At 28.5% G+C, this 19,080-nt stretch overlaps 2 protein-coding genes across 4 annotated transcripts in view; one reads left to right on the top strand and one right to left on the bottom strand.

Annotated features, from left to right (window-relative positions):
* The window catches only part of LOC137808044 (acid beta-fructofuranosidase), a 33,817-nt gene extending 16,204 nt beyond the window's left edge, over window positions 1–17,613 (top strand). The window contains exons 1-7 of one of the 3 annotated variants that reach the window (XM_068608940.1): window positions 13,452–14,165; window positions 14,770–14,778; window positions 15,297–16,159; window positions 16,356–16,517; window positions 16,622–16,857; window positions 16,971–17,058; window positions 17,167–17,613. In XM_068608940.1, the coding sequence (XP_068465041.1) occupies window positions 13,778–14,165; window positions 14,770–14,778; window positions 15,297–16,159; window positions 16,356–16,517; window positions 16,622–16,857; window positions 16,971–17,058; window positions 17,167–17,376 (1,956 nt within the window). In that variant the 5' untranslated portion in view covers window positions 13,452–13,777 and the 3' untranslated portion in view covers window positions 17,377–17,613. Of the gene's footprint in view, window positions 1–13,451; window positions 14,166–14,769; window positions 14,779–15,296; window positions 16,160–16,355; window positions 16,518–16,621; window positions 16,858–16,970; window positions 17,059–17,166 lie in introns of those variants that run through there. The other 2 variants (XM_068608942.1, XM_068608941.1) reach the window with 2 other exon arrangements.
* LOC137805662 (uncharacterized) lies at window positions 629–1,573 on the bottom strand. The gene is made up of 2 exons (XM_068605602.1): window positions 1,534–1,573; window positions 629–999 (listed from the first exon to the last, which is right to left on the bottom strand). The coding sequence occupies exons 1-2, from the start codon at window positions 1,571–1,573 to the stop codon at window positions 629–631; spliced, it is 411 nt and encodes a 136-aa protein (XP_068461703.1).
* Window positions 17,614–19,080: the final 1,467 nt, after the last annotated feature.

Genomic DNA, 19,080 nt, shown 5'->3' with positions numbered 1-19,080 from the left:
TATTAACTCAATCCTCACACAAAGAGATTTAGCATCTTTCGATACTAACAATGAAAACAACCTTGGAAACATGTATTTCAAACTACCAGAACCCAACCAATTATCTTCCCAGAAAAAAAAACTCATTTCCATTACCAAGCTCCCACCTGAAAGGATCTTCAAAGGAAGAACATCAGACTTCATGTTTCCAGACCTCCTTCAAATCTCTCCGCCACAGTGAATCTGAGTTGAGAGTAGTCGTTGCTCTCTAAGGCTTCTCCACCCACCATATTTAGACTCTATAATATCCTTCCAGAGTCCTCCCTTAGTCTGACACAAATGTCAAATCCATTTTCCCAGCAAAGCCAGGTTAAACAACCTGATATTGAGAATGCCAAGGCCACCAACATCTAGTGGTTCGCGCACCTTATCCCAAGCAACCCATGCAATTTTCCTCTCCTCAAACTCCCAACAACTCCACAAAAAGTTCCTTTGTAGGGTCACAATCTTCTTCACAACCGTGGAAGGCATCTTGAACAAGGATAAAAAGAATAGCGGAACAGACGAAATAAATGACTTGACAAAGAAAATCCTCCCAGCCATCGAAATAAAAGTCCCTTTCCAGGTGCTCAATCTAGACTTGATTCTGTCAACTACACCGTCCTAAAACACGTTTCTCTTTTGGCATCCCCATGTACTTGAAAGGGGTCTTCGTCATCTCACAATTAAGAATAGACGCAAAGCGAAGAATGACATTTTGATCAATCCCCACCCCTCCAATTCTACTCTTCGAGAAATTCACCTTCAACCCAAAAGCAATCTCAAAATAGTTCAACAAAACCTTGAGGTTGTACATACTCTTAATGCTAGCATCGCAGAAAAACAAGGTGTTATCTGCGAATTGAAGCATATTAACCTTAACCTTTTTATACCCGACCTCGAGCTCCTTTATCAAACTTTTCTTCGTTGCTTTCCTTGAAACACCGACTAGACCTTCAGCTGCTGCAGTAAGTCTAAACCCTAAACATATCTCATTTGAAGTTAATATCAAACCTATTAGAAGAAGTGTATTAAAAATTTATAATCATTTTTGGATGTCAAGGTAGTTCATCTACCGAATTTGTAACAACTGATGCACAAATTTCCTTTAACTTCTCATTACTTAATATCGTAATTTAAATATATAATATTTCATTTCCTTAATGGATTATGTGTTTAATATTATACCCGACCTTGAGCTCCTTTATCAAACTTTTCTTCGTTGTTTTCCTTGAAACACCGGCTAAACCTTCAGCTACAATAAGTCTAAACCATGAACCCTAAACATATCTCATTAGAAGTTAATATCAAACCTATTAGAAGAAGTGTATTGAAAATTTATAATCATTTTTGGATGTCAAGGTAGTTCATCTAACTAATTTGTAACAACTGATGCACAAATTCCTTTAACTTCTCATTACTTAATATCGTAATTTAAATATATAATATTTCATTTCCTATTATGTGTTTAATATGATAACCTTGGAGTCATAATACCATTTCTGGTACACATACATATCACACCAATGATCATATTAAATATCACCATCACCATTATTACAATTAAGTGTTGTTTGAGAGAGCTCTTTCCGTTGAAATCTCGCTTCCTACAACCGAAGAAGACTCTCTTCCTTGAATGGTCTCACATTACTCACATTACTTAAGAGTGACAACTCCAAATAGTAGAATTAAGCTTCTCCCTCGCTCAAATTCTCTTTCTAGGCTTAAGCATTAATTGTTTGATTGTTCTTGTAATGTTAGATTGATACACTTGTTTCATTGGGTACATCAAGTTTCATAAGGTACACCACTTTACTATCTCTTAAGCATTAAAACATAGTTACATGGTCTCACATGTTTTAGGAACACATGAGATCACAACTCATCGCTTGAATGACTAAGTTATCACTTAAGTGACCAAGTTGTTAATTGAGCGTCATTTATTTTAAAGGAGAAAGAATTGCCTCAACCTCGATCTCTTTCTCGCTCAAGCTACTAGCTCTTGTTTGAGATATATATCATATCACTTAAGTGTCCATATTGTTGCTCGAGCAATAATAAATGAAAAGAAATGAGTAAAATCATTAGAGAGTGGTCTACTTACTTAGATGAAAAACCTAATTAACTATTTTATCCATCATTGTAGTACCTCCTCAAAATGTAATATGAAATCACAATGATAATTTAATTATTTTATAAACTTAAAGAAAATTTAAAAATTAGAGATTTTAGAGAGATATAATTTTTAATAATAATATATTACATTTTATTTATTTATGAATATTTTATTATGTACCCATTTAAATAAAACTCTAGATATATTTAAAAATTCCACTTGCTGCATATTATACCCAATATTCATTTGTCTAGACAACTCACTAAAAGATGCTGCAAATCATAAAAAAAACCATGAAGGATAACTTTTTTAATTAGTAAAATAAAAAATAAAAAATAAAATAAATAAATAACAATTTAAGAAAGCTCCAACTCTATTACATCTAACACTTATCAAACTGTATAACTTTCAAGAAATCTTACCAAGAGGGTGCCTATCACCCTACCACCAATTGGTGAAAAAAAAAATAGAGTAAATATTACTTCCCTTAACCAACATTCAAAAAAAAGGAAAACTTTTCTTACACTGTGAATAGTGAACAACACACACTTCACACCTCTTTATAATAATATAATAATATTTTAAATTAAAAATAAAATAAATATTATTAAAATATTAATTTATTAGTATATTAGGTATATATTTTATTTTTACTGTATATAGTGGCAACAGCACCTTTCAAAAAAAGTACATTCCTAAATACATCACCACTGTACCCCTAAATACATCACAAAAAACACTACCCAACAGAAAAAGACCTATACACATAACTCAATCACAATGCAAGACACTGAAATTATAACCAGATACAAAAGAAGTTAGATAGTAATTCTAAACTAAAACTGTTGAAGGAAATATTACATAACATAAATATAGCCTTCATATTCCAACATAGTCTCATTAATGCTCAAAAGTTTCCTAATAAGATGACAAATATTAGCGGATTAGTTAAACAAATTCATTTTTTTAATATTGTGATTATGCTAATTTATAAAATTTGACATCCAATATTATTTATTTTTATTTCCCAATAGATATTACATTAAAATATCATACTTGTCTTTCTTCTTTCAAAATTTATTTTATTTTTTCAAGATTTTGAATCTTTAATAATTACACGCATAAATACTCTTTTATGTTAAAAACACTCCTAATAAGATGATCTGTCAAGCTTCCATTTTTAATTCAGCTCTTTTAAATCTTGAATTTTCAATAGCTTTCACCCATTTGTTTCATTTATCAACAACTAGTTTTTTGAGCAAGTTATATGCCAAAAAACTGTGATCGTGTATATCAGTCATCATGTTACTTTGTTATGTAAATTTTAATTAGAAATAAAATACAACTCCTATTAATATTAATTAGTTGGCACTAGCAACCCGTGAATCATGACAGTTGACATTGGTTCCTAGTGGTGACCATGCATTGTTAATTGACAGCAGTGTCCCTTAGTGAACAGTGTCTCTATATACAGTATGATCATAATTGTCCTAATTAGCTTGCCCTAGGACAGGTTCATATGATCAATATTAATTAGTCATTCACTCATTGGTTATATCAAACATTATTGGATGAATGTAATCATATCGAATATAATTTTCCTGACGGCCATGTGGAACCTGCAACACCACCCATTTGCTCCACGTGGATTGTGAAAACATGCAACAAATTTAGGTCAGAGTTAAACTAAGTTGGTAGGGCATATAAATCACATCATTAAATGTAATGCAAGAAGAGCCCAGTCTTAAGATCTGGTTTTGGTTGTTTTGTCTGTTTAATTTCTTTGGTGGCTTCCTCAATAATGAAACATTATTGTTGACCATGAGAAACATTATTTGAGGAGATAGGTGGGAGGAAAACAATGCCAGCCACAAGCAGAAAATACAAGAAAGAGAAGATGATAGAAAGATTTGAAGGATGTTGTGTGTGGATTAATAAGGATGTAATATGATGATAGTTCACTTTCACATGTGGCTTAAAAACAGTCACCAAAATGTTTGGTATTTAGAAAAGCCACAAAGGCAGTGTGTGTTGACAGTTGCATTATTGAATGCAGTGAAATGGTACAGGTGCCAACATGGTGGACCATCTGACTCAGCAATGACTCACACACCTCTCATTCATCTTTTTCTATTCACAAAATCACTGTAGAAAACTACAGCTCTCAAAATCATATTATAAAAGAATATATAGTTTAGTGATGCAAATTATTGGGACAGGAAAAACCTCACCTCACCTCACTCTGGCACCTCCCCTACTAAATTCTAATAATGTCATTAAATTTGTTAATGTTTCATTGTTGATTACAAAAGTATTAAATAACAAAATATTGAAAGATACGGTTCTGGTACAATATAAACTCATCATTTTATTATATTTATTTATTCACATTACTATATAAATTTCAATACAAAACAATTCTTACTGAAAATAATCAATTATTTAATAAATATTATTTTTCACAAATTAATAAATATTACATAATTTCATTTATATAATTATGAAAAAAAAAATACTTCTCATTTAGTATGGTGATAAAACTTGAGAATATTAGAGATAAAAATGGATTGCTTCTTTAAAAATCTAAATCAAATTTAATATAAATCTAAATAATTGGATTGAAAAAATTAAATATATATTTTAAAAGAAAATTTGTAATCCAAATTTAAATATTTAGATTTGTTTTTTAAGATAATTTCATATTTTTTTTAAAAATAGTTTTGAATGTTTACAAATTAGTTTAATATCGATTTAGAAATTGAATTTAAATTTAAAATAATTTAAAATTAATTTATATATATATATATATATATGAATATTTAAGAATTTTTTTGAACTAAAATTTGTTGAAATCTTTTATATTTCAAAACTGTAAAATTAATCAATAATTTTTAAAACAAATCAGTTTATGATATTTAGTATATGTTTGTTGTAGATTTAGGTATAAAGTTTGTATATGTCTTAATGTAGTGGCATGTCACTTACTAATAACAATAGATGTTGGATAACTTAAGAATTTAGTGTTTGAAACCTAAGAAAAAAAAAATATCAATTACTATATTTTAGTATAAAAATATATAAATATAAATATTAAAGTAACATGGTATTTGTTAAACATTAAAATATTTCCTAGATAAAGGTGTCTTCACACATAATGAGTGAATTAAAAAAAATAGTGTAGGTACTCATAATTAGGATAATTATTAGTTCTTATCATAATATTTTCCTCCTTATTTATATATATATATATATATATATTAAAATTTTCTCAATTTTAAAATATAGGAAAACAATTTAAGAAGTTGAATTAGATTTATTATAAAAAGGGATACAACCAAAAGAGATACCACTAATCTTTTCTTATTTTCTTAGAAAGTTAAAAACTTTGAGTAAGAAGATTCACTGAACAAGGTACAAAAATAAATAAGATTCAACCAACATGTGTTTGAACTTGATGTCTCACAATCAACATTAAATGCCATGTTATTTTTCTTAGTGAGACATTCTATTATTGAGCAAAAGTTCAATCTATGAACTAACAAAAAGACAAATATGATTATGGTGGACATTTACTGATGGGTGATAGAAAGAAACATTGAAAAGCATACCTTGGACATCAAGGGTTCCAGAGAGTTTCCATATTCTTGCTTATGGTTTTCTTAATATTCGTTTTGTTCTCCAAGAACCTTAGACTACATTCATTTCATTGAGATTAATGTAATAATTATTTTCTATACATAGTTTATCCATTTCAATTTATAATTTTTTTATGAATTTTCTGCTCAATTGATGGTTATGTTGCATGACTTAACCATATGTATTTTTATTGATTTTTAATATTGAAAAATAATTTAAAAACTTTGATCTTAATATTGAACAACTTAAGAGCTTCATATTAGAAATAATATTGTTACCAATTTGTCATTTTTTATAACACTTGCAAACCTTATGTAAAAAAAAGTTAAAAAAATTGGTATTTTCACATTTAAGGTTTAGAACTTTACCTAAAAGAAATTAGAGTTGTAATAAACTTATAGTGTGAAGGTTGGTGTAAGGAAAATATTGGTTTGAGAAAGTATGTTACGATGAAACTATGAAATCCAAGATAATTTTATATTGTCAAATAAAAATTATTAAAATTTATTTATCTTTTTAATTTGATATTATAATTAGATTTCAACCTCAACTTTGATTAATTAATATTTTTAATTAGTTGTCAGTACTAATTAGGGAAAATCAATATAGTCTAAATAAGTGCAAATTTATTAGAGAAACAATACTTGAATATTTTCTACTCATACTTCGATTGGCTACACTTCCTATAAGAACACAACAAATTTATCAAACAAAAATTTTGTCAAATAGTTTTTCTTTACTTCATCAATTATTGTATGATTTTCTCTTTTATGTCAATTTTCACTTTCAAGTTTTAAGTTTTACATACGCACAAATCTAGTATTTATATTTTAAAAAAAAATATAATACAATATTATCATAATTGAATTACTTTATTGATACTTTCAGTTTTTAATATGTTTTAGTAAATTTAATAAAATATTTGATTTACTTTTTTAATTCATTTTGAAACTTTTAAATTGTTATTTAAAGTAAAAAAAAAAAAATACAAACCTATATGTTTTTTGTTGAATGGTTATTTCAATTACATCCTTATACTAAATTTCATAGAAAAAAATATACTATACCAATTGAATATTGAAGTATATTAGATTTAAATCTTTTTTTATACCAGAGAATATGATATTGTGATATTTTTTAAACACTCAACTACATTTTTTAGGTTGTATTTGGATTGAGGAGGAGAAATGTTAGGATTTGGAAGAGTGGATGTGTGAAAATGTGAAAGGAAATCATGAAGAAAGTGAGTGTGTTTGAATTGGGGTATGTTAAAGTGAATTTGTGAAGAAAGTTTATTGAAGTTTGTGAGTGATGTGGTGGTTGAGGGTATTTTGAATTTTTTTTAAAAATGTAAAATATAAGATTACAAATTTATGCTTGTCTTGAAAAAATAGAATAATAAAATATTATGTATTTTTGTGTAAATTTGAGTGAATTAAAATTATGTAAGTTATTTATGACATTATTGAATAATTAATTTAAAAAATACAAGTTATTTAAGAAATTAAATATTCATAAATTTATAATTTATAATTAGAAAAAAAAAATTATATTAAATAAAAAATTATTATTGTATAATTTGTTTATTATAAATAACTAAATATTTTTGTATCAAAATTTTATTTTATTAATTATTATTATTTCATTTTATTAAAATATTTTTGTTAGTTAAATTTATGTAATAATTAATATATGTAGAAAAGATAAAATTGGAAAAATCACAGTGGTGGTTGACTTTCCCTAATCTTTTCTTTAGTTCAGGGAGAGATAATATTTACTATTCACGAGTATATCACTCCCTTCCCTTTTGTGCAAATTCCTGAATCTAAATGATATACAATTTATTTCGTGCTCATGCATAGTAAATCTCTAGAAACAAAGAGACCCTTAATCTTATATAGATAAAGATGTTTTTTGGTTATACATATAATGTATTTTTTGTAAAAAGGTTTTATGTAAGGGTCTAGAAAATAACCTTAGAGTAGAAGTGGTATATTTTAAATGATACCTGAATATTTTATTATTAAAATGAAAATGACATATAAATAGAAAATTCAGTTATTCGAGTTTCATTTTAAAAGAATCACCATCTCTCTAAAGGTTTCCCTTTTCCTTTCTCTCCCTTTTCTCTAAGATTCTGATTTGCTCGCTTATCAGTTTGGCGATCGGAGTCTGCCATTGGACTCCTGGCAGCGAAGACTACAAAACTGCACTATCAGAATCTCTTATAGAGTAAAGTTCAGTTTTGTTCCTCTTTTTTCTTTTCTCTCCCTTCTCTCTAAGACTCTGATCTCCTTGCTTATCAGTTTGGTAAGATTGCCCGATCAGAATCTCTGATAGAGTAAGTTCAATTTTTACCCTTCTCTGAGTCAATTTTTAACTTGTAGGTCTATCTCAATCTAAGTGTATGCATGTGTCTCTTTTAGTTTTAGGATTAGTCTTTAGTAGATCAGAGTCTTAGAGATATAGTTAGATTTTTTATCAGGAATCTGTGGTGCAGGTTAAGCTAATTTTGAAGATTTTGGTAGGTTTGGAGCTCTTCGTGAGCATATACTCAAGTAAAGGTAAGGGAAGCTAGTTTAAAATCTTCAATAGAACCCTAGGTTAGAAGATTTGAATGTGAGTGTGACGGGGTCACCAATTCCAGATTTTGTTGCAAGATTTCTTGTTCTGAGTAGATTGTAGTTTGATTGAAATTGAAAGTGTTGTGATTGAGAATTGGTTGTTTGATTTAAATGGTTTTGGAATTAGAAATCATATATATGTATAAATGGACATAATAACTCAATGATTCAGAGAGTGATTGTATCACGCTGAACAAGAACTGTCAATGTAATGTGTAATTTATAATTTATGAATTGAATGAGATATTGATTTATAATCTAATAGGTATATTAAGTTATGCAGAATTTTTCTGCATATTTCGCTCAAGCTAGCAAGTGCTAGCTCAAGTTAAAAAATTTGGGTGCTCTTTAGAGGATTTTAGCTCAAGCTAGCGAATTTTATCACGTTGAACAAGAACTGTCAATGTAATGTGTAATTTATAATTTATGAATTGAATGAGATATTGATTTATAATCTAATAGGTATATTAAGTTATGCAGAATTTTTCTGCATATTTCGCTCAAGCTAGCAAGTGCTAGCTTAAGTTAAAAAATTTGGGTGCTCTTTGGAGGATTTTAGCTCAAGCTAAAATTCTGGGTGCTCTCTAGAGGATTTTAGCTCAAGCTAGCGAAATTTAGTTCAAGCTAAAATTTTGGGTTCTCTTGAGGATTTTAGCTCAAGCTAGCGAATTTTAGCTCAAGCTAAAATTCTGGGTGCTCTCTAGTGGATTTTAGCTCAAGCTAGCGAATTCTAGCTCAAGCTAAAGTAAAATAAATAAAATAAAAATATTAAACTAATTTTTATTTGCTTTTAAAAGATTGATTTATTTATTTCTATATAGTTTTTCTTATAAAGTATGTAAACTTATATTTCATGTATAGTTAATTGAAAATCTCTTTAATTAGACATTTATATGATTAGTCAATGAATTGTTGTGTATTTTGGAAATTCTAAACATTGGTATGATTTGATTGTTTGATGGTGGATATTACGAGGTTCAAAATATGAATTCTAATCGAGACATAGTATTTTTAGGAAAGAAAATACCGTGTTAAGATTGTTTAGGATGTGCATTGACTAGGGATTCGTCTAGAAGGAGATATCCTGACTCTCCTGAGATAATGGAATCATATAGATGAAGTTATTCAGGTGGTGAGAGTCGAAGGAGGTTCATATGAATGGATAAGTTGTTTGAAAGATAATTAACTTAACCTGTTATATGAATTAACCAGTCATACTAGGAGAGAGATGATATTGAGATTAATTATGCGCATAGCTGTGTGGATTTCACAGTGATGTAGTATGACAGGTGCAAATCTCTGAGTCTAAGTCAACGCACGAGTCTTCCGGAAGTAGAGTCAAGTGTCTATGTGTTATGAGTCAGTAGAAGTCTGACATGTGAAAAGATGAATTATGAAATTTAATAGACACTTGATGATTTGAGAAATTGTATGAGACTTGATGATTTATGTTGATTAATTTGACATGAAATTATATAGAAATTTTTATATAGCTAACTTACCCTGTTATTTGTTTGTGTTTGTTTCTTTATTTGTGATGATCGTGTTTTACACGGGAGCAAATGAGATTATAGGTAATAGAGATCCTTAGTGAGCAACTAGAGTATTAGATAGATTTACCTTTGAATGCTTTGTTTCTTTTGTGTTTTTTTTTTACTTTTGATGTATATTATGAAGAGGGATATCTTTTTGAGATACAAATATGATAACCTAATATATGTTTACATGTTAATTAGATATTGCATGCATAATATATCAACATATATGGGGAAAAAATAGGGATGTTACATTTTACACTACAAGAAAATCATTAATTAGAAACTAATTTTAGAGACAAAAAAATAATTAGTTGTTATAGTGACCAAATTAGAGACTATTTTAAAAACTAAAAAAAATTGATTTCTAAATTAGTTTATATTATTGTTAAAGGATTATTGTTGTTAAATTGGTTTATAAATAATTTTCATTTAATAATAATAGAAACCAATTTGTTTTTAGTATTCAAAATTGTCTCTAATTTGGTTACTATAATAATTAATTATTTTTTATTTTTAAAATTAGTTTTTATTTAATGATTTTCTTTGTAGTGTTAAATATCCTTGAAATATCTCATATTTATTTTTTATTTTTTATTAATAAAAATTAAAATAATGTTTATATATATTAGCTCTTATATGATCTAGATATTGGATATATTCAATTTATTGGTATAAAGTGGGTAACTATCCTCTAAAATTTGTACAGACTAAAACATTTGTACATTTATTAGCTATGAAAAAAAAAGATCACTTAATATCTATATATGTTGTTATATCAGCCTATTCTTAATTAATCCTTACAAACAGACACATACTAGGTTTTTTTCACAAAACCAAAATTTGAATATTATAAATAGATTAATCCTTGTTCAATATTTTGGTTAGATTCCTATAATGGATTTATACTCAGAAAAGTTGTGTGGGTCCCAACTTAAAGGGGCTATTATTTATTAGTACTTTTGAGGACTGGGTCTATTTCCTTTTCCTTAACTGTCTAAACCACCTTATCTTACATGTACAAAATTTGAATACGTAATCTGGTGAGATTACAATAGACGTTGGAATTATTAAATTTAAAATATGAATATTTATATTAAATTTGATGAGTTTCAATTTATTGAAATTGGATAGGAGAGAGAGAAATTAAATGAAATTTTAATAAAATTAAATAATTTGTTTTCTTTAATTCTTTCAGAAAGCACAAAGTAGAACTGAATTAAATTCTGTTTACTGAACAGGAAGCTAATATGTAAGATTTAGATTGTTCTAAAAATAATATAATATGAAAAATTCACTTTTATTATTATTGTGAATGTAGATAAGCTATAGTTATCCTTGTGAAGAAGGGATCTACTTATACAAGTATGAGATTATTAAAGAAAACTAATACTAGTATGAGTTATGTTTACTCTTACATTATTAATAATTTTATATAAAATTGGATTTTTATTTTATCCAATCAATCAATTACAATCCTACATCATATACAGTATTCCTATTAAATATTATAAAAATTAACAATAAAAAAAATAAAAATTCCTATTTCTTAGTATTTTAAAAATTTAGATTTATATATTTATCATAGATTTTAACTTTTAATTCAATAGAAAAATTTAGAGTAAAACTACACAAGAAAATATATTAATTAATATAAAAATAAAAATAAATTCTATCTATTTAAATTTATCCTTCCACCTTGTCTGATTTCACCTATTTTCTAACAAAACACTAAAAACATTTCAAATCAACTTAATGTTTTCCCTTCAATTCATTATTTCATTAGTTTACTTTTCTTAATTTATCCCTCTATATACAATTCTTTTATTAATATAATTAATATTATTTTTTAAATTTAATTGAACTTGTTGTTTTTTTATTTAAGGACATTTTATGGAAGAAAATATTTTAGTTTTTTTTTTCAGATAATCAAAATTCAGAAGGAAAAAACATGTTTATCTTGGTTTTTTTTAGAAATTGACATTTGCACTAAAAATAGCATTTAATTAAGTTTTCCAAAAGAATATTGGTATGTTTTTGAGTTGTAATAAAAAAATTATATTTTTGATAAATTATAAGCTATGGAAAATTAAATATCTTAATAAAAACAACACATTATTATTTTTATTTATAGAAGACTTGTATAAACAATTTTAATAATATTTGTTATCAACTAAAATTATTTGTAGATAACTCTCACGCAAGTTGAACATGTAAAAAAAAGTAATAGTACAATTCCTCACTTTTTTTTAGTCACTTTTGGTGTTGAACTGGCAGTAAGATAGTGTCAATCTTGATTGGATGAGAGGATGGACTACCATTTGAAGAGGTTTTGCCCATTTCTCTAGTTTTAATTTCTGGTCCATTATCATATTTATTTAGCTTATATATTTAACATAAAAAAAATATTAAATAAAAATTAATTTTAAAAATAAAAGTAATTAATTATTATACTAACTAAATTAAAGATATTTTAGAGAAAAAAAATTATTAATTTCTATTATTGATAAATAATTTTTAAATTATTATTAAATTAGCTACAAAAAGTTTTAATTACCAATTATTTAATTCTAAATTTGATAATAAAAACTTTTGTAGTTAATTAAATATCAATTTAGAAATATATATATATATATATATATATATAATAGATTACAAATCTGTTTTTTAATAATAGTAATAACCAAATAATTTTAAAATAAAAAATTAATAAAAAAATCAAATAATTTAAATATTTTACATCTAATTCAAATAATTTTATGTCTCTTTCTTTTATTTTATACTCTCTTCCTCTTTATGGGAACAAAGATTTATTGTTAAGACTATTTTAATCATACATTTTAAATTATGGTAAAAAAAAATATATTTTTTTGGCAATTTTAGTATTGTATCTAAACATCTCAGAAATATTAATAATGTAACCTTTACAAATCTGTAAATATTAAATGTTATGAAAAATAAAGTAACGTAAAATCATAAAAAATAGCTCTTAAATTCAAATATTGTATACATATAAAAAGTCCTTTTATGTTTTTATCTTTTTTAGTGTCCTTTTCTGATTAATTAACACTAAAATACCAATTTGGATTTGGGAATTAAAAGTTAATAAAAATGTAAGACTTAAGTGCAAATACTTAAACTCTTAACAAACAAGGTTACTCTAATTAAATTATTACCTCCTAAATATGAATTCAAATACAGAAAGTTCTTAAAACACAGATACCAAATAAAACCCTTTATTACCATCCTTAATCACAGACCCTTTAGATTGAACTAAGGACAAAACAAAAGAGAAGAAGAATGATTGCATCAGAAAATTGTAGGGCCTTGAACCCCAATTATGCATGTGATGTCCCCGACATAGATGCCTGAGTTGGAACCTCCATTCCTGGTCCCATCCCATCCACTTCATCCACTCCTCACACTTCATGTTTCATGTCACAGACATTCTGTGAAAATAGTTTTCCAAATAATAATAAGCCACTCAATATTAGCAAAATATACAAGTTTCCTTTTTTTTCTGATAAAAAATGTATTATTAAATAACTGGAAAGTATTTTTGAGTCTTCAAATCTGTCTTGAATGGTTTTGACATCCCTATCAGTCTCCAGACTCTAGGATCCGAGTCCTATAAAATGTGCCAATGTGAGGAAAACCCTCTCTCATCTCATTCACTTCACAACTTCTGCACATTTCCAACCCAACCCAATCCAATTCAATCCCCACTCACATGCATGTTGTCTCTGCCAGCAACTCATAACATAACATAACACACCAAATTACTCATTCTCTCTTTCTTTCATTCATTCACAACCACTTCCTCGGCCCCTCATCTTTTCTTTCTCACCATGGAACATCATAAACCCTTGTTACCTACTTCCTCTCACGCCGCTCCAAACCCACGCACTCGCAAGGACCTTCTCCTCCTCCTCTGCGCCTTGCTCTTCCTCTCTTCCCTTGTCGCCTTTGGGCGGAACAGGGCCTCCAACGTCCCTCATGATCACGTCTCATCTTCTGCATCCAACCATCAACAAGAACACCAAAGTCCCACATCGCTGCCTTCTTCCAAATGGCACGCTGTTTCAAGAGGCGTTTCTTCCGGGGTGTCGGAGAAGTCATCCAGCATGTTATTCTCCGGTGAAGGAGGAGCTTCAGAAGCATTTCCTTGGGACAATAGCATGTTGTCTTGGCAGAGAACTTCCTTTCATTTCCAGCCAGAGAAAAACTGGATGAATGGTAACTTTTTTTTTTTATTATTCACCTCTAACCCAACTAATTCTGTGATCTGAAAATCAACACGTTTTTGTTTTCTTCAACTTCTACCTAACCAATACTCAAGTGACACTTTATTGGATTTTATTATTTTTTCATAGATGGAACGTTTTGATTATGCCTGATATTAGATTAGCCTGAATAGTTATCTCGCATTGCCTAAAATTTGTCTCCACGGTTCAAATTATTAACACGATTGAGACCTGTATTTTGTTTGACGTTATTCACTTTTTAGAGATGTTATTTGTATTGAAGCAAAAAGGGATTTTGGATTGGGATTTCGTGGGTCTTTCTACTTCCAAAAATGGTCCTACGAAAAGTGATAAGGACAATAATTAATCAAGGTTTAGCCAATAAAAAAACATTATTTTTTCAAAAGAAGTTTTTGAAGGGGTAAAATCATGTTTTGTCGGAATGTTTTCTTTGAATATAAAAAAATTGTGAATAGTGTATGTTTATACCATTTGTATTTGTACTTTATCTCAAGCTAACTATCATCCCTATTATTTTTTATTGTTGGATGTCTGTGGCTTGGACTGATGGGGGAACCTGATTTGCTCTGCTTCAGATCCTAATGGTAAGAACTCTTCTACCTTGCAAAGTTTGCGTAATTCGATTTAATTCCTCGCTAATTTTCTTCTAATTTTAATATTTTGCGTTGAATTGTCTCCTCTAAATTATCTATTACTACTAGTCCAGAAGCAATGAACTTTTCCCACAGCACCACGTTGGAAATTGCACCAGAGGTTAAAAGTGGACCCACATAAGATTGAATATTTGACAACGAGTCATAAAATGAAACAAGATCACGTAAAATACACTTGAATTTTATAAAATAATGGAAATAAAATTAAATCATTAGTTTATTGTTAAAATATTATTTTAGGAGAAGTAAAAGTATATTTAAAAGAATGAAATAGATTCCTTTCTCTTAATTTTTAATCACTTCATTTTATCTGTTTTTATTTTCTTTCTATTAGATTTAATTCCATTCATTTTGATTTTAAATAATTTAAACAAAGACAAAAATCTAATTTTCACTTCGTTTTATTCCTCCCATCAACAATTAGTGAGAACCTTTTATATGCATTTCAGGTCCTATGTACTACAAAGGATGGTATCACTTTTTCTACCAATACAATCCGAACGGTGCAGTTTGGGGTGACATAGTTTGGGGACACGCGGTGTCAAGGGACATGATCCATTGGCTTCACCTTCCATTGGCAATGGTGGCTGATCAATGGTATGACAAACAAGGTGTGTGGACAGGCTCGGCCACCATCTTACCCAATGGTGAAATCATCATGTTATACACAGGTTCCACCAATGAGTCAGTGCAAGTTCAAAACCTTGCATACCCTGCTGACCCCTCTGACCCTCTCCTTGTGGATTGGATCAAACACCCCGGAAACCCAGTTTTGGTCCCACCACCAGGCATTGGTGCTAAGGACTTTCGTGACCCAACAACTGCATGGCTCACCTCTGAAGGAAAGTGGCGCATCACCATAGGGTCCAAGCTCAATAAAACTGGTATTGCTTTGGTTTATGACACTGATGACTTCAAGACCTATGAGCTTAAGAACGGGCACCTTCGAGCTGTCCCTGGCACTGGCATGTGGGAGTGCGTGGACTTCTTCCCTGTGTCCAAGAAAAATGAAAATGGATTGGATACCTCTCTATCTATTAATGGGGCTGAGGTGAAATATGTCATGAAGGTGAGCCTGGATGATGATAGACATGATTACTACACCATAGGGACTTATGATGAGAACAAAGTTTTGTTCACACCAGACGATGTTAAGAATGATGTTGGTGTTGGTTTAAGGTATGACTATGGAATATTCTATGCATCCAAGACATTTTATGATCAAAATATGGATAGGAGAATTCTGTGGGGTTGGATTGGAGAGTCTGACAGTGAATATGCAGATGTGACCAAAGGTTGGGCTTCAGTTCAGGTATATTTATATACAATATAAAAGTTTAGTTTTTATACAATACACCTAAGAATTTCAGATTCTTGATCAAGATAATAGTTAACTTATCATATGTGATAATTTGTTACCGAAACAATGTACAAAAATCCCTTTACACGTTTAAAAAGCTATTTTATTATTTTATTTCAATGTGTATATGTTTTTTTTTTTTGTACAGAGTATTCCAAGAACTGTGAGGCTTGATAAAAAGACTGGCAGCAACTTACTTCAGTGGCCTGTTGCTGAGGTGGAGAGTTTGAGATTGAGAAGTGATGAATTCAAAAGTTTGAAGGCTAAACCAGGGTCAGTGGTGTCACTAGATATTGAAACAGCCACACAGGTTTGTGTTCATGATATAATCAAGTTTCTAAAGATGTCGAATTTTAGCTATATGGAATAAATGTGAATCTGAATTAAGTGACATTGTGTTTACCAATGCAACAGTTGGATGTTGTTGCGGAGTTTGTGATAGACGCGGAATCCCTACAGAAAACAGCTCAATCCAACGAGGAGTTCACGTGCAGCACCAGTGGTGGAGCTGCACAACGTGGAGCCTTGGGACCTTTTGGTCTTCTGGTTTTGGCAGATGAGGGGCTTTCTGAGTATACTCCTGTGTATTTCTATGTCATTAAAGGAAGAAATGGAAATCTTAAGACTTCCTTTTGCTCCGATCAATCAAGGTATTGGACTAAAATCTGTTAATTCTGAACTTTGAAAGTTATCCATACTGAGTAACTAAATCAGAGACAATACTTAGAAATTCAATATTGAATTTGTTACATTGTTTTTATAGGTCTTCTCAGGCAAATGATGTTCGCAAGCAAATCTTTGGGAACATTGTTCCAGTACTTGAAGGCGAAAAGTTTTCCTTACGGATGCTGGTAATTGAGTTGTTCCTTTAAGTTTTCTAATGTTTTCTTGCTTAAAAACACATTTCTTATGCATATTAACCAGATTAACTAATGAATCTTCATGATATTATAATATAGGTGGACCATTCTATTGTTGAAAGCTTTGCTCAAGGTGGAAGAACGTGTGTTACATCTCGGGTTTATCCAACAAAGGCAATCTATGGAGCTGCTAGATTGTTCTTGTTCAACAATGCTACTGAGGCCACTGTGACAGCCTCACTCAAAATTTGGCAAATGAATTCTGCATTTATACGCCCATTCCCATTCAACCCAGATCAGAAGAATTAAAATTCAAATTGAAGATGAAAGACTTATAGTCACAGGATTGGAAAGCATCTTGGGTTGGCAATATGTGCTCTTATCAACTGTAATGAGTTCTTGTTCAACGCCCATTCCTTCATTTTTTCACAATTACGTTGATCAGATGTGTAGAGTTATTTGATCTTATCATGTGTAATGTTGCTTACATCAGAATGTGTTCCTCAAAGAAATATAATGTTAATGTTCTCCAATTCTCTGTAAAAATCTTTCACCTTATTTTTTGTGTGTTTTGAAACCAACATTAATTAAAAAATATTCATTGTATTTTTTAAAGGAAAAATTACACTTGTGGTTATTCATCTTATTCTATTTTATTTATTTTTTATTTCTTAATTTTTATCTCGTAAATTTGATTTTATTAGTCTTTTTTGGTTTAAAGTTAACGTAGTTAATAACTTTAATACAATCACAGTCCAAAAAGATAACAATGATCTAGACATGAGTGAGCAGCAGTAATTAACGAAGTAATAGTTTTGAGCTGTCAAAATAATATTTAAAATAAAAAAGCCTTTTAGAAAAAAAGGAAGACTTTTATGTTTGATTTGATCCATACAATTCTATAAACCCTATAATTGATTGAGGGTTTTTTTATTACCCAATATGTTGTGATGAATATAGTAAAAAGTCAAATATTTAGTAAAAAATGAAAATTGAATATTTACATGTAGTCAATTTTATGAAATTCAGATTATTTTAATATAACTTCTGAGTTCATGTTTGCTATGATTTATTGAGGAATTCAAATCATTACTCCCACGAAAGCAATATGTTAAAAAATTGTTTCATTCCAACCAAGAACAAAAGAGAACAAAACAGATTTAGTTTTTGGGTTAGAGAAATCCATTTTTATAGATCATGTTTAATATGACAGACTCATTTTGTTTTATCTAACCATTTACTTGTAAAATTTATGATATCCATAAAACTGTACAATAGAAATCCAATACAAAAATTGTCAAGTTCATAAAGGAGTTTTTAAATTTTTAGTTTTGAATGTTGTAGTGGCTAAAAGTCGTCACGTAATTGATTAGGATTTAGGGTTTAAAATATATTTTAAATTTGTAAGTATTATTTTGTAGTAATTTATTAATTTATTATATTAAAATTAATACTAATTCTAAAATGAGTGAAGAACTACATTGAACTAATTTAAAAGAACAAAAAATTGAATTCTTTTACAAGATAAAAAGCTAAATGAACTATAAACGTAAAGTGTAATTTAGTATTTTTTTTATATATTTTATATGTTAATTTTAATTTTTTTATACTTATCCTTCCTAAAATACTTTTGATCTTCACGTTTATTTTTGTGATACGTTTTTATTTGTCCCCATGATATGTAGCAATAAGTTAGAGGCAAATAAAATTATTTTTAAAATATATTTAAAATAGTTACATTGGAGTGACTTATTTTAGTCTTAATTTTATTTTTGTAAAGTATTTAAGAAATAATAAATATAATAAATACTATAACAAAATAATTAAATATTAATTAATTTAAAGATAAAAAAATAATTAGTCATTAACCTACAAGAAGAGAAGTAAAGAAAATGTTTGGTAAGCGAGTGTGAAAGAGGCATTCATTGGTAATCTTTTAGTTTATAATGTATCTTTATAAATTTCATAATGTGAAATTTCATATTTATAATTATTTTTATTATTATTTAAATT

Source organism: Phaseolus vulgaris, chromosome 3 (genome assembly GCF_000499845.2).
Source record: "Phaseolus vulgaris cultivar G19833 chromosome 3, P. vulgaris v2.0, whole genome shotgun sequence".
NCBI classification, from domain to species: Eukaryota; Viridiplantae; Streptophyta; class Magnoliopsida; order Fabales; family Fabaceae; genus Phaseolus; species Phaseolus vulgaris.
Note: the sequence above shows the minus strand (reverse complement) of the source record. Positions and strands in the feature narration are given on the sequence as shown.

Excerpts from the sequence above, each read along its gene's own strand:
- LOC137805662 (XM_068605602.1), bottom strand. The coding sequence starts at position 1,573 with ATGGTGATGGTGATATTTAATATGATCATTGGTGTGATAT. Across the intron at positions 1,000-1,533 it reads TATGATCATTGGTGTGATAT|GGTTTAGACTTACTGCAGCA; the intron begins GTATGTGTACCA and ends AGATATGTTTAG.